At 36.3% G+C, this 15988-nt stretch overlaps 3 protein-coding genes across 7 annotated transcripts; 2 read left to right on the top strand and 1 right to left on the bottom strand.

Annotated features, from left to right (window-relative positions):
• Window positions 1–1401: 1401 nt before the first annotated feature.
• On the top strand, window positions 1402–5202 carry LOC122317550 (transcription factor bHLH35-like). Its single transcript, XM_043134684.1, has 5 exons — window positions 1402–1592; window positions 1693–1855; window positions 2031–2261; window positions 2419–2589; window positions 4825–5202. Exons 1-5 carry the CDS (start codon window positions 1510–1512, stop codon window positions 4912–4914), a joined length of 738 nt encoding a protein of 245 aa, XP_042990618.1. The 5' UTR covers window positions 1402–1509; the 3' UTR covers window positions 4915–5202.
• A 579-nt stretch (window positions 5203–5781) lies between these two features.
• On the top strand, window positions 5782–13172 carry LOC122314895 (proline-rich protein PRCC). Of its 2 annotated transcripts, XM_043130536.1 has the most exons (3): window positions 5782–6596; window positions 6759–6953; window positions 12886–13172. In XM_043130536.1, exons 1-3 carry the CDS (start codon window positions 5967–5969, stop codon window positions 13042–13044), a joined length of 984 nt encoding a protein of 327 aa, XP_042986470.1. In that variant the 5' UTR covers window positions 5782–5966; the 3' UTR covers window positions 13045–13172. The 2 variants fall into 2 exon arrangements, with proteins under 2 accessions (XP_042986470.1, XP_042986469.1); XM_043130535.1 differs by having other exon boundaries at window positions 5783–6953.
• Window positions 13173–13885: 713 nt separating this feature from the next.
• LOC122314896 (macrophage migration inhibitory factor homolog) lies at window positions 13886–15922 on the bottom strand. Of its 4 annotated transcripts, none has more exons than XM_043130538.1 (3): window positions 15665–15913; window positions 15172–15372; window positions 13886–14088 (listed from the first exon to the last, which is right to left on the bottom strand). In XM_043130538.1, exons 1-3 carry the CDS (start codon window positions 15773–15775, stop codon window positions 14053–14055), a joined length of 348 nt encoding a protein of 115 aa, XP_042986472.1. In that variant the 5' UTR covers window positions 15776–15913; the 3' UTR covers window positions 13886–14052. The 4 variants fall into 4 exon arrangements, with proteins under 4 accessions (XP_042986472.1, XP_042986471.1, XP_042986474.1 ...); XM_043130537.1 differs by lacking the exon at window positions 13886–14088 and adding an exon at window positions 14216–15092 and having other exon boundaries at window positions 15665–15922; XM_043130540.1 differs by lacking the exon at window positions 13886–14088 and adding an exon at window positions 14216–15100 and having other exon boundaries at window positions 15665–15919.
• Between the last annotated feature and the right edge of the window lie 66 nt (window positions 15923–15988).

Raw genomic sequence — 15988 nt, 5'->3', positions numbered from 1 at the left:
ATGTGTAGCATTCCTCTGTATGTATATATATATATCAAAAATTTTATGTACAATTATTTTTATATATTATTTTATACATTTTAGTGATATGATTAATTGTGTATTAAAAAAATTTAATCTAATTAATTATATCAATAAAATATATAAAAAATATATAAAAATAATTTTATGTTACATTATTCTATATATATATATATAGATATTTTTATGCCCCACTTTTACCCTTTTGGCTTTTCCTAAAGGGAATAGAAGGCCTCGGAATTAATGCTGTCTTACGTGTATTATCGGTTGTCTGGTAATTAAGTTGAGCACTACTTAGTACTGTCCTCCTTGCAATGATAACGTAAAGGAGCAACCACAAGCTAAACATGTTAATAATAATAATAATCATAATTAAAAAATACAAGAGATTTTAGTGTTTGAATTTGGGTCATGATGTATTGATCAAATCTTGACACAAAGATATATCATTGTTCATATATTGTACTTTATAGTAATTACTAATTATATAGGAAATTAATATTCAATTTGATCATAACAATTTGCAAAGATTTACCCGTATAATTAATTATATGATAAAATCAATAAGCATGACGTACAAACAAATTGTCAAGTAATTTTAAGAATATTAATTTTTGTAACAAATAAACACTTTCACAAAAATAAATTTTCTCTATAGATATTTTTAACAATAAAAAACTTGAAAGAATTTTTAGACAAATATTATTTTTAACCGGTCCTATTTATCATGAAACTAAGTCAATCTTTTAAAATTTACTCAAATGTTTTTAATTGGTCATACTTTTAATTTGGCTTTAGATAAAGAAAAATAACAGTATGACTACGAAATATGTTCATAAAGTATACTTACTTATATATATATATATTTTCATAATAATTAAAAAGGTAATTATTAATGAATTTATATATATATTTTTAATGATTAAAAATGTTTAAAAAATATTAAAAAATTAAATAAAAATAAAAAACTTATTTATATTAATATACACATTTTATAATAACAGTAAGATTGTCCTAGATAAAATATCACGTGAACAACTTATATTTTGTACTCACCTTGGTGAGTTTAAGGTCAACAAGCCACATGACCACGATCAACGTGTTAGCAACACACAGAAAGGGCCACACCAAACTCTCGTACGATAGCGCGTGCAACAGCGACCCACGCGGTACCCCAAGTTCCAACATCAACCAGATCCAAGCCAGAGAGAATTTGGTAGGATCGTAACAAACACGCGCTGTACCAGGATGTGAATATAGGTGGTGGGATAATGTCGTTACGCGGCCTGGTAGACCACATTTTACAAGGAATATGTCCCTTCTAGGAAGCCACAAGACAGACCATGAGCTTACTTAAACTCTCCACCCCCACAGCTTTATAAGATCCTCATCACCAACAGAAAAAATCTCATTAGACAATCATATAGGATTCCTATCTTCCTCCTTCGCTTTCCTTGCCCCCAAATAGGAGATCAACTGAGTACCGCCATGGACAACATTGGTGAGGAATACACACAGTACAGACATTACTGGGAAACCAATATGTTCCTCCATAGTGAAGAGCTTGATAGGTATGTATTTCTCTCACCGATTCTCTGAAGCTTTTCACTAGAGAGATTCATCTATACTAACGATGATTTTTTTTTTTTCCTTTTTGTTTTGGCATGGCAGTTGGGGATTGGACGAGGCTTTTTCTGGGTACTATGATTCGAGCTCGCCTGACGGAGCGGCATCGTCGCTGGCATCGAAGAACATTGTTTCGGAGAGGAATAGGAGGAAGAAGCTGAATGATAGGCTCTTTGCACTTAGAGCAGTGGTCCCGAATATCAGTAAGGTGATGCCCTACTCTACACTAATTATTGCTCACCCGTAATATATAATTAATGGTAACCATCTTGCTACTGTTCATCACTTTGTTTGTTGAATTACAGCTTCTTTTCTTTTTTTAAAGGAAAAATTCCCGTTTTTGGTATGTTAACTAGTACAAATATCCTTTGGTTGACATTCAGATGGATAAAGCTTCAATAATCAAAGACGCCATTGAATATATCCAAGAGCTCCAGGAACAAGAAAGAAGAATCGAAGCCGAGATAACGGAGCTCGAGTCAGGGAATCTGAAGCAAAATCCAGGTTATGACTTTGAAGACGAGCTACCTGTCTTGTTGAGATCGAAGAAAAAGAAAACTGACCGATTCTATGACTCCGGGGGATCAAGAAATTCCCCTATTGAAGTCCTTGAAGTAAGCTCCTCTCTCTTCTCTCTCTCTCTATCTCTCTTCCCCCAACACACACACAAACACACGCATAAAGACTAAAATGTTTTATTAAACTATGGAAAATGACATTGATATGTTTTTGGGGATTGATATTTTGGTCAATTATTTGGTGGGTGTGCAGCTCAGGGCGAGTTACATGGGGGAGAAAACTGTGGTGGTGAGTCTAACATGCAGTAAAAGAACAGATACAATGGTGAAACTTTGTGAGGTCTTCGAATCTTTGAAGCTCAAAATCATTACGGCAAACATCACCGCTTTTTCTGGGAGGCTTGTGAAAACAGTCTTCGTTGAGGTCAGTCCCCTTTCTTGCTTTATTCCGTTCTGTTTCATAAGATTCCTCTTCTTTCACAATTAATTAACCACAAATGGAATACCGAGTTGCTAAGCACCAGCAAGCTTGAATTTTTTTTTATTTAGTTTGGTTTCCATGTTAAATTGGGCTTTAGTTCTTCTTATGAACTTATATATGATAGTATTTTATGCTATTACTGATTAAGCTGAGAGAAAGAGAGAAAAGAAAGAAAAGGCTGGAATATTTGTGGACCTACTAGGATTGAAATTTGCTGGACTATTACTTTAATAAAGAGGATCATCAATTATGTGAGTGTGATATAATATTTTATGGGAATGATGAGTGGTGTAATCCAGAGTGTTCGAATAAAACCAGTGGATGATCAAAAGTAAGGAAAGGAAGAGTATTCCATCACATGTCCACTTTGAACAAACCTCCCCCCCTTCTCTCCTCTTTTTACAAGTTCTTATAGTTTGTTCGAGTATTTGGATCCTCTTCATTCTTGGTTTTGATTCTCAGCGACTCCTTTCATATCAGCTTCCAATTGGGACAATGGAATCTAGATTCAGATATATAATTCATAAAATGAAAGCTAAAAACGAGATCAAAATCTCCATTCTTTAAAAGGGGGTTTTTCATGAATATAAGATTTGTAAACTATGGTAGTAATCATTAGAAGCTAGATTTCTTGTAATTCCTGAAGTAGTAGGATTTTGACAGCCATCAAAATCATTAGACATTGTTTTCTATTTTGAGACACAGTACATGTGTGGATAGATTGGCACTCTGAAGTTCAAATCTTTTATAAAAAGTCAAGAACAAAAAGTTCATGACACATCTACTCACATTACGTACATGTGGACTAAACTGTGGTCCTAATTGCCTTGAAGTCTAAACTATTAGTATGCTTTGGATTTAGACTAATGAGGCATCTTAACAATAATTAGGGTAGAGAACCCTAGGGTTTGTCTCAAGTAGGAAAGCTTTGAGCTTGCACGTATGCTTCCTTTCAGGTCTAAGGCTCAAATCTTTTTGCCTGCAAATAATTTCTAGAGATCATTGGACTAGGAGATTTTCTTATTTGTAGAGAGTCAAGGTTAAAGCCATGTGATTGATGAAAGAAAAGTTGAGCTTATTGTTTGGAAGAAACAAAGGTTTTTGTGGCTCTATGTATTGTTATTGTTGCTTATGAGGTGGATGAAGCCTGACTAATTCATACAGAAATCGGTCCCCTTCTTGAAAGCAGCCACATATATTTGTCTGGTGATTGTAACATTTGACCCCACCATGCACATGTATTACTGAATTTACCGCGATTCTATCTTGAATTTAGTCGGGAAAAAACGTTTCCCTTATGGCTCAAAGTTTCCAAGAGAACTCCATAAATGCAATTTTGAGATTTTGTTTCATCCAATCAGAGGAACACCGAATATGGAAAACTGGCTGAGAAACCAACGTAGCATTGGAAACGTGATTTGAGTTCTCTCATATTCAATACCCGCGTGATTTTAATGTGGTATGTATTCCCCCAGAAAAAGAAAAAAGAAAAAAAAAAAGAGAGAGACAGTTGGGAGTTTTGTATTTGGTTACAGGTAATGACGAGAACAAGAAATTGTTGAATTGGCTTTCAGATACAAAAAGTCTTTGGATTTTATTGGCGTATTAGGAACAGAACCACGTGCAACTTTTTAAGGTTTGATATTTCTGTGGGCCCACACGGATACCGTTGCCGATATTTGCAAGTCCCTTTGCTTAAACCTATTTTTTTTTTTTTTTTATTCCATGCTTAAACCTATTTTATTTATATTCAGTGATTAATTGGAACAGGAAATAAAGCATAATATTTTGAAAAACAAAAGAGACAAAGGGCATCTTCCAAGCACTTAAATCCAAATCTCCATTCATTAATGGGCTTGGAAATGACTTTTACCACCATCCACAACCATCAAGTATTGTGATCATTAAAGCTTGATCCATGAAAAACCATCTCCCAAAAATAGACCATTATTGTTTAGAAAATTCTATAACTCATATTATCATTCTATTAAGTAAAATGTAAAATATGACACATTTATTATTATTAAATAATCGTTTATTACATATTTTTTTATTATTAAATGGTGATAAATAGATCATATCATATATAATAAGATGCAAGTAAAATCGTGATGTGATATAACATTAATCTTGTTCATTATATAAATTTCCTTTTTTGTTTTGTATTTGTATTTGCAGGCAGATGAAGGGGAGAAAGATCAGTTGAAGTTTAAGATCGAAACAGCCATTGCGGCTCTAAATGATCCACAAAGCCCAATGAGCATCTAGTTAGGGACATCGAGGCCCAAGAAATCTGAGTCCTGTATTTATTTAAAGGGTTTCTGGTAGGGGTGTCTTCCATGTTTGGTCAATATTATGGCTCTTTGCTGGCGTTTTAGTCCATGTTTGTTTTCGGCGACGAAGAGTCTTAATCTGGTGCGTATTTTGGGAAGGCAAGGTTGCAGTCTTTTTTTAGTAACGTGTAGTAGTATTTGTATGTTTTCACCACATAGTCGATCGTCCAATAAAAGTTGCTTCTGATCCTTATTAATAAATGTTTCGATATTTATTTATGTATAACGTTATTTGAAGATATTTACACTGTATTTTATTTACATGATATAATTTAATTTATAAAATTAAATAATTTATTAGAAGACGAAGACATACTCCAACAACTCTTGCACATCTCTACTTCAAATTCGTTTGAAATGCTAAAAAAAATAAAAAATAAAAAAAATACAGGAAGGAAAAAGAAGAAGATAAAAATGATTTAATCTTGTAAAGACTCGTCACGAGTGGTTTCATTTAGAATTATGTGGTCTACATGAGCCATTACCTGCACGTGTAAACTTTATTGATTTATTTGCACGGAGAGCTGAAATATTTACAAAAATAAATTTTATTATGTATAAATAAAATTACGTATTAATTTATATCTAATTTATTAATATTTAAAATTTAAATTAATATTATTTTTAATAAAATTTATTTTTTAATTAATTTTGCTCCATTATATTTATAACTAAATTTTTTCTTTATAAAAATATGAGATTAATTTATGTAATTGGATCGATTCTCTAAATTAAAAATATTATATGTTTTTCGTTCGATTATTTATCCATTGCTAGTATTTACTCCACTCCACCCTCACCGTATCTGCCGGCCAAAGGCCCAAAGGATGAAAAAAAGGGGAAAAAAATTATCATATCCCTAAAAAAAGAAAAACGGATAAATGGGTAGGTTCATCGCCAAACCCAGAAATTCTCTCCTGAATCATACAAACTGCAGCTTTTCAACGTAAGTCTTGTTTAGGTTTCAAGCTTATTTGGGTCTCTCTAATGGACTCTTTGCTAGCCAACTACGCCTCTTCAGACGAGGAAGAAGTAGAAGATCATCAACCACAGCCGCAAACAAAATCCATAGATCCTAAGACCTCGTCCTTTTTCTCCTCTCTTCCCCAACCCAAATCTTCCTCACTGTCATTAACCCTACCCCAACCAAAACCCAAGCAACCCTCATCGCTGCCCCCCAAACCTCTTATTCTCCATCAAGACCCCCACCAACCCATTCCAAATACCTCATCCTCGGAGCCCAAGGCCAAAAGGGTTGTCCTATTCAAGCCTCCTATAGCTCCTTCTTCGATCAAATCGACCGAGATCTACGACGAAGACGATGACGAAGAAGAAGAAAAAGAACGAAGGAGGCGGAAGGAGTTAGAGTCCACGGCGGCGCAAACCCCATCGGTTAAGTCGTTCCTGTCGAGCATTCCGGCGCCCAGGAACTCGGCCACATTGGGTGTTATTCCGAGCTCCGGTACTGGGCGAAGAGCAATTGTCGAGACGGATGTGCCAGCATCAAATTGGGGCGGTTCTCGACCGGAGGACGACTCGGGTGCTGATCCAAATTTGGGGAATAACAGTGTCGACTCGGATAGCTATGCGAGTTTTGACTCCGGGATCGATCAGACTGTATGGAATTATAATTTGAACTATGATACATACCCGAATTATCAATCGGGCATTGATCAAAATGCAATTGTAGATCCTCAATCACAATATGTTACGAGGACTGTAGATAATTTCAACTATGGGGATGATCAAAGTTATGCTAATTATGGTGATTATGGGCAGCATGAAAGCAATTGGACCGAGCCGGTGCTGGAGAAGCCGGGGACGGGTGAAACTGGGGTTAGAGTGCCTGGGAAGAGAGGGAGAATTGAGGTTCCAGCGGAAATAGTTGAAGTGAAGCAGGATGAGTTGATGAAGAATCGACCGAGGGAGGACCAGGTCAAGTTAACCGGAATAGCTTTTGGGCCTTCTTACCAGGTAAATTTTATTAGTAGTTTCTTGATTTTTGAGTGTGGTCATTGAGTTTTTCTCCTGTAGAATTACCTAGTGTGTTTTTATTTTTCACATTTGCCTTTTCATTGATAATATCAAAGCATTGTATTGCATTGGTTTCACTAAAAATGATATATGTTCCTCGTCCAATATCATCGGCATGAGATTATTTCACTTTTGCAACTTTTAGTGGCCATTTTCTTCAATCGACATATTTTTTGGGCTAACGAAGACGGCGGGATATGAATTTAGTTTTTTTAGCTAAATTTTAGGCTTTTTGCTCCTTTTAGGAGTAAGAAAGTTCTGCAGGTGTAATTTCTCTACTAATTTAGTCTGAAGCAAGCGTCAATTTACAGTCTAAATGGTGAAGATTTGTATTACTGATTTATTGGCCAAGTTTATCTTGAATTTGAGCTGAACTAAGTAGATGTGGCAAGGAGTTCATGCTATCTTATGGTTGGCCACAGTAAAACGGGCTCGAGTGTTTTTAGCTAAATTCATCACATATAGGGTGATAGCATTGTATCGTTTAGCTGCTGCAGTGTTGCGTTATAGTTTATGCTAGTTTCTATGAATAAAATACTTACAAAAAAAAAGGTTTCTATGAATTAAATCTCAGTGGTTGTGCAAGAGTTATTAAAAAATCAAAAGGGAGCAACGTAGCGCTAAAATTGGTTATTCCCTTATTGTATTTGCTAGTATTGGGTAGCATATTTAATGTGCTCTTTCCCATAATATTATTATTACTTAACTTGTCCATGCCGGGTGCTACCCTATGCTTCTCTCTTTTTTATAAGCAACTAAGTAGAGAGAGTGAGGCAATGGTGGAAGAGGGAGAGAGAGGGAATAGGAAAGAAAGGTGGAGTAAGGAAGTCTTGAAACCTACACTTGCATCAAGGAATATTGTACCACCAAAGGTGAAAGTTGTAACACCCCTTCCCGTAGGTTAGGAATATTACGAACATTCATGACGTAATACCCGGTAAAGAGATTCAAAGTCATGAAAATACCTCATTTATTGAATCATCAAACTAACTTAACATAACAGTCTTTGATAATATAAAGCTTAAAACTTAATGAAAAGGCATAAACTAGTTCTACGTGGTGATCACATATTCAAATATTGTAATCATAAACTAAATCCTTGTGGAAGTAACACTTATTCCAATTTAAGTCCCTGAACTAATCTACTCATGGCTCTCCAACTTTGCATCCTCGTAATTAACATCTGAGACACTAAAACATAAAGACAGAAACAAATGATTCGAAGACTCAGAATAGCACATCATAACATAAACTTAACTTAGCTTAATATTAGGCTTGATTTATAAAATTTTAATGTATCATAACACATGTGGAATTAACAACATCGTGGAATTTCATGTAACATGATGCATGAGTGACTGACTCCATGCATTTCCTTCCAATTATACATGACTTGTTCATCTTGTTTTTCACTTATTAGTGGTCATCATTACATGTGTGAATCGGTCTAATTGTTGTTGACCACATATACTTATTGTGACATGAGGTGAACCATACTTCGGTCCGTGGCATCGTGCAACGTATCATATCATGTTTTGATACACGCTTGGTTCCGTGTTATCCTTAACATATATCAGAATTGTTGCACATATTATCCGCCACGAAAGAGCCTTGATCCAACGTAATCCTATACAGAGAGGGGAAGCATTTTTTAAGGCTACATCCACACCAAATACCATGCCAAAATTTGATTCGTGTGCACCTTCCCATCTCAAACCTGCAATTGTCGAGCAAATCATCCCATCCCTTCCGGATAAGTTTCCAAACTCCCACGCCATGAGCCCCTCTGACTTCATTAGAACGCGAACCTCTCCATACACTCCCATATTTGACCTCTAAAATATTTCTCCAAAGGGAGTCTTCCTCAAGGTAAAAGCACCATAACCATTTACCGAGAAGTGCCTTGTTGAAGGTTCTCAAGTTTCTTAAGCCCAACCCGCCACAAGACAACGAGGTGTATACTTTGTCCAATTTGATCAAATGGAATTTCTTTGTATCCTCTAGCCCTCCCCATAAGAAATCACGAAAATCTTTTCTACTCTATTCGACACCCCTGCAGGCACTGGAAATAAAGAAATAAAATAAGTTGGGAGATTGGATAATGTATTCTTAATAAGGGTGATTCTCCCACCCTTAGACAAGTAAATTCTCTTCCATCTCTCCAGTTTGCTTTCAATTTTCCTCAGCAATCCATTCCCACATTACCTTAGACTTATGAGGGGCTCCCAAATGACCTTGCTACTATCAGTGGCACCTAGTTTTTGTAATTAGGCTCTTTCTCATATATTTCTTGTTTACTCGGGTTTTGCCTATTTACGTGGATCGATAAACTTCTTTTACCTATCCAAAAAAAACAAAACATGGTGGTGAATCACACGAGTTCGTGGCAACGTCTAACGTGTCATAACATGTAGTGAAATATGCTTGAATCCGTGTTATCACATGGCATATGGTAAACCACGCTTGAGTCTGCGACACCGCACATAATAACCTGTGGTGAAACACGCTTAAGTTTGTGTCACCTCAAAACATCATATCTTTCATGTGGTGAACCACGCTTAAGTCCGTGGCTTGCACACCCACTCATAATATAAGATCAATTTTGAAGTTTGCTCGTCATTCATTTGTTTTCTTACTAAGTTTCATAATGCATGAGAAAATGTTTGACTTCATGAATTTACCTAGCATGACATACTCTTGTGCATGGCATAACATTATACATGGCATATTAATATGAGTCTTACACTGCATAGTATAACATAGGCATGGCATAACATGATCTAAACATTACATGAACATTACATTTTTTGATAAGATTACATGAACAATACATGGCATACATGATCTAAATATTACATGTACATTACATGGCATACATGTGATTTCATAGCATCTCATCCATCTTACAATCCATACCAGCATAGCATCACAAACATATAATCGTAATTCATCGAGATTCGTGAAAATGAGCCTAACCTTGACTTGGCTCGTAGCGTAGCTTAGGTAAATATCACATTTTTCATGCACAATCAGAATAATTACTGCACACATATAATTATGATCATGCTACTTACCTCTTAGCACTGCTTCTTGGTTCCTGCTTTGTAGCTTGTTACCTATACGAGATACTAGCCTTTACTAACTATCTAGAAAACGTGTCATAGCCTTCTATCCACTTGAACACATATCATGAACTTTAATCTATTCAACGATATATTGAATTCAATAAATACTAATATCATATAGTTATTAAAACAATATCTAGTCCTTTAAATATAATCTAGTAGGGAATATATTATATCTATTTTATAAAATAATAGTGTAAATGATGTCATAAAAATAGGTTTAATAATACTATAGGCCAACAATAATTTAATACCCAGCGATGTAAGTTTCAATTCCTTAACATTTTCTGAAAAAGGAATTCAGGGTTACCTATAGATTCAAATAAAAATTTGGCCTAATTTAATAATCATTAAAACAGTTTCTGTGACAATAACATTAAGCCCACACGAGATATCGGCCCATTTAAAATAATATACTAGTTTATGAAAGCGGTCCTCTTAGAAATCAAGGCACCTGGCTGAATGGGCTTAAGGCCCAAGGGCCCACTTTCTGTTTAAGAGGGATAAACATCCCTAAAAGAGACAAAGGCCGAAATGCACACACAGGGAAAATTCCGCCGTTTGACACAAAAGGATTGGGAACTCGCCGAGAGAGGAGAGGTGCGGTGGTGGAGGTGAGTCGAGTTTGACGGCAGAAACAGGAGGCTCTCTCTGAATATGGAGGGGTGTGTGTGTGTGTGTGTGTGTGTGTGTGTGTGAGAGAGAGAGAGAGAGAGAGAGAGAGAGAGAGAGAGAGAGAGAGAGAGAGAGAGAGAGAGAGAGTCAAATGGCGGTGGCAGCACGAAATACACACACACAACCATTGGTTAATAATGGTGGAGAGGGAACGACGGAAAAGGGGTTTAGAGACGACGATGCATGTCGTGGAAGGAGGAGGGCTTACCGTCGGCGAGCTCTGTGGTAGATTCTGGCGAGGTGGTGGTCTGGTATGGAGAGAAATTGCTACGGGGTTTCTGTTTTTGACGTGGGGCTTGCTGTGATAATGGGTTTGGCCGCAAGGGAATTGCTGGTTTGGTGGAGGAAAAAGCATTAGGGGAAAGAGAGGATTTATGGGAGGGTTTTTGAGGTGAGAGTTGGTTTCCAATTGGGAAACTATTCAAACTAGGAAACCAACAGAAGAATACACGGGATGTTTTTTTTTTTTTTTGATAAGTAACAGATAAATATTATTGATTTGAATGAAATTAGAACACCTAAATACATTCTAAGAGCGGTGAGTTGAAGACAAGAAATCGTGAACATTGTCTCCGTTTAGTACAATAGCGGAAACCAAAGCAGTAAAGAATACACGGGATGTTGATAGGGGAAGAAACCCAATCAAATAAAATCACTATTTTAAAACTAATCCGTTAAAATATTTACTAAAATAATAATAATAACTATAAAAAAATAAAAATAATAACCAAATTTTAAATCCTAATTTTAGGACCTGTGACGTTTTTTTTTTTTTTTTTAATATCCGTGGGTGTCCGGGTCAGCTTGTGCGCACTTCGACTAATCTTATAGGGCCCTGAAATTAACGACTAGGTAAACCTCCAGTGGCTTTGAAGGGACTCGAACTAGTGACCATTGAGGAGCAAACCCAAGGCCTAACCAACTGAGCTACCCCTTAGGATTGGTTTTAAAAACACTAACATTGAAAATCAACACTTTGGAATCTCACCCAGAATAAAAATAAGTTATTGGAAAGGTTTCCTGGTATGTATTCGAGTCGGTAGGCATATGTTTCCAGAGTATCCTAGATGGGATATGAAATAAGGTTTATTTGGGAATAGTTTCTTTGCCTTTGCTTGGGGCTAGTCGTGTGCTAATGAACCATGGAACTCAAAGGCAAATGTTAAACTCGGTTCTTCCGTCATGAATGGTATTTCAGTGGTCTGTGCAATGAATTAATCAAATACTTGGAAGATGCTTGATGGTTTAATTTCCAGATCTCTTTTATTTAGCCATGAACAAAGGAACTTGGGACTAGAGAATTATATACTAAATAACAGTTGGAACATGTGCTTGGATGACTAACAACCCGCAGAGAGTGTCAATTTGTTTGGACAACTACCCAGGAGAATATCTTTGCTTTGGATAATTCAAGGAAGAGGCGTATGGTGGATAATCTGTTGGCCATTTATTGCGTTACTAAGAAATAGCTTGTACTTTGTGGAATCATAATGCATTCAATCTATTGGGAGTTGACTAAGTAATGCCTTTTAAGAGTGGTGGATCTCCTTGGGTCTTGGAAGGACAGTTTGGTAGCCATCATTGTGAAGTTCGCTGGGTTAGATAGAGTCAACCCCCCCCCCCCCCCCCCCCCCCCCAAAACCCAAAACAAAAAAAAAAGAAGAAGAAAAAATAGAAACCCTTTTATCTTTGGGTGGCTGCTCGTATTTGGGAATTTGTTCCTAGTTTTCTGAGTTTTCTTATATTTCCTGTGTATTGGTGTTGTGTTGACAATATTAGCAGTAAATCATTGGGCCGTATACAGCAAGACTTGTGTTTCATTAATGTAAAGTTGAGATCAAAACTATGTTAGTCATCTTAAACTAAAAAATCTGATTGCGGAGCTATAATTTTATTATGAAGTATGACATGATTCATATCATATTGTTAAAACTTTTTTCACCTTATAGGATCATTTTATTTATTGAGTGTCTGAAATTGCTTAGAAAAAAAGAATGCCCAACTTCCTGTGTGTGTGTGTTTCTTTGTCTCAAGTGATATTCTTTAATTCACTGCACGTATTTCCTGTGTAGCCTGTCTCAACAAAGGGAAAACCTACAAAGCTGCATAAGAGGAAGCATCAGATCGGTTCTTTATACTTTGATATGAGGCAAAAAGAGATGGAACTTTCGGAGCGGCGCGCAAAAGGCTTTCTCACGAAAGCTGAAACACAAGCCAAGTATGGATGGTGACTCGGGGATGATTTTTGGCCCCTGCAATTTATCACTGTACCTCTAATAGCAGACACTGCAAGACAGAAGAATTCTCCCATTATATGTATCTACCATACCCTGTTTTATAATCATTTTTTTCTTGAGAACTGTATCTAGTTTCCTTCCGCGCTAGTTTGAGAAGATTTTTCTAGCGGGACCCTGTAGTTTGAAGACGGGACCGTGGGTTTTTGACACTTTGCATGGGACCTGGGTTTAGATCGATTTGGTAGAAACGTCATGTTATTTTCACGTTTATGGGGGAAAAATTGTCATTCACGGTTCTACTTGACTACTGAGATTTCTTAAATAAGAATTTTGAGTTTTAAAATTAAATATTAAAATATTATATTTTATTATTATTATTATTTTAGGATTTAAAAAAAGTAGGAAAAAAATTAAATTATTTATTACATTTTATATGGAGATTTGAAAAATTTATAATAATGAGATGAAAATTTTGTATTTGAAATAAAAAAATTTTGTGGCCAAACAGTACCGTACGTCTCCCATAAGGTTCTTGTTCACTAGCAAGGTCCTTGAAGCTGACTTTCCTATTCTTTGTAGGCCATCCATTGGGATCCATGGTTTTTAATCTCTTTTTTAATTTTTCAATAGAGCGTACCCACTGAGAAATGGGTTGGCATGCGACTCGTAAAATTATGATGACTTGCAACGGCACGATCTTATGCACAAAATAAAGTCATTTTATTTGACTCTAGCTGTTTACTTGCATAAATGGGGCTCGGATGGGTGCTAGCCAGTGGAGGTAAGAAGGTTAGATTTCAAAAGAACCACAAAGAGGAAGGAAGTCGGGAAATCATTTTCAAACTTAAATAAAAAGGTATTTCTATTTATTTCATTATAATCAAATACATTGGTTCTTTCTGCTCTAAAGAAAGTTACAACTGAGAAGAATGGTCCATCACAAGCTTCTGCCCCTGCCTTATGATTTCTTTCCATGGATTCATTACCGAACCGGAATGCTGCTCAAAAAGTTGAGCCGTTGAACCCAAAGAAGGATCGCTGGACCACCAAGAGAATGAACAAACAAACTAATTGGTAAACAATCGATATGGTACTAAAAATGCATTAACTTTTTATAATTATACCATAAAGAATATATGTAATACTCCAACCCATAGCATGGTAGTGAACAAGAACCCAAGTTCCCTAGGAGAGAGAATTTTATGCCATTTCTAATAATTGTACAAAACTTCAATTGTGATATCGACTAGTATGTTTGGAGTATAAACCTGGGTGAGATTTATGCTTTTACCTAGACCATTACATATGGTATCGGAGCTAATCTCACTTAGAGATGTAGTGCTTGAGTTTTCTCACAATCTTGAATAATTCTTTTCGAGTATAAGTACAAATATGATTTAGGCCTTCCTTGGTTTGTTACAATATAACTGAAAAAGGTGTTCTACTTCGGCATACAATGACTGGTGCCATGCTAATTTTTCAACAGCATATAGTTTCCAATACAAACTCATTGCAATGGCAAATGAACCCATTTATTACTTCATACAGCTGCGTACCAGGCTAAAAGATGCAACTCTCCATAGGTAAAATGTAACCCTAGAAGGGGTAGGGACAATAATTTAATCTAAGTATTTGGACCTAAACCCCTCGCCGGAACCGGGATCAACTCTAGCTTCAACTTGAAAATTTCTCGACTCATGTTTTCTCTAAGTACCCTCATTCATAACTTTGAGGAGGGAGATTCAAAGATAAACTAACTAAAGAGTATACTTTTAAGACTCTGACCTATACTTCGGTCAAACAGTGGGTTTCCTAGTACCCTTCATTGCATTCAGCAGAAAACTAGCCAGATCCTTGGGAGAATGTGCATCTCTGCTGACATTTAAAATTTTAATTTCCCACGGTTCCCTTTGCTCTCTCTCTCTCTCTCTCTCTCTCTCTCTCTCTACTCCATTCAAACAAAAATGCCAGTAATGTCCTGCCAATTATGCCCGGTGAAAGCATATTCTCCCATGCAAACAGCAATACAGGTATAATGCTAGCTGCAATTCTACGACAGATTAGAAACAAATAAAGTCCAGACAACAATTAAAATGGAATGAGTCAAAAACGAAAAGCTACCTGAACATCATAAAATTTGATATAGAAGCGGGAGCTGTCTATAGATAGCTTAGTCTGAAGAATCTCTGCAATTGTTGAACTCAATTTTCCATTCACACTTGGTCCAAGACCCCCAATGGATATCAGTTCTCCATATGCGGCTGGCTCTTCAGTGCCCGCAAATGTGATAGGCACTCCCCCATTCAGCAAAATCATCACATACTGAAAAATAGAGGGGGAAATCATAAAAAGCACGCATACATTCTACAAAAGAAAGAAAGAAAACTAAACAGACAGATACCAGTTCTAACCAACAAATTTTGTCAAAAGTTCTCGAGTATGGCACAACAAGATAACTAGTACAAAAACAGAAGAAACATGGCCTTGGCATTCAAGAAGTAATTTTGTCGAACAGCTTGTGGCCAATGCTATAAAACTAAAGAAAGACGAACATAATACAACCATGAATAGGCAAGCAGAAAGCTTATAAACATAGATAGAGATGAGACTTAACAGACTCGGGTTTGCCAATGATCTTGGCGACAGCTTTGGTGGCGTCCTTGAGGATGTCAGAGGCCACCACTGCATCCACTGGCAGGTTCGTGAACAGATTCAAGGTCGGCATCTCTCTCTCTCTCTCTTTCAACTTAGCTGCGTTATTTGTATGGGTGGTTTCGAACGACAGACTTGTAGATAACGGCTCTCGCACGCCCCTCTCTCTCTCTCTCTCTCTCTCTCCCTCCCTAAGATAAAGCTTTTTCTTTCTATTTTCTATTTCTAAGAAAAATATAGGAAGGAAATGTTTATTTTTTAACCTTAAGAAGTTTTTAGTCTATAC

This window comes from Carya illinoinensis, chromosome 7, assembly GCF_018687715.1.
Source record: "Carya illinoinensis cultivar Pawnee chromosome 7, C.illinoinensisPawnee_v1, whole genome shotgun sequence".
In the NCBI taxonomy this organism is placed as follows: Eukaryota; Viridiplantae; Streptophyta; class Magnoliopsida; order Fagales; family Juglandaceae; genus Carya; species Carya illinoinensis.
The sequence above is the reverse complement of the archived record's forward strand: the minus strand, read 5'-3'. Positions and strand labels throughout refer to the sequence as shown.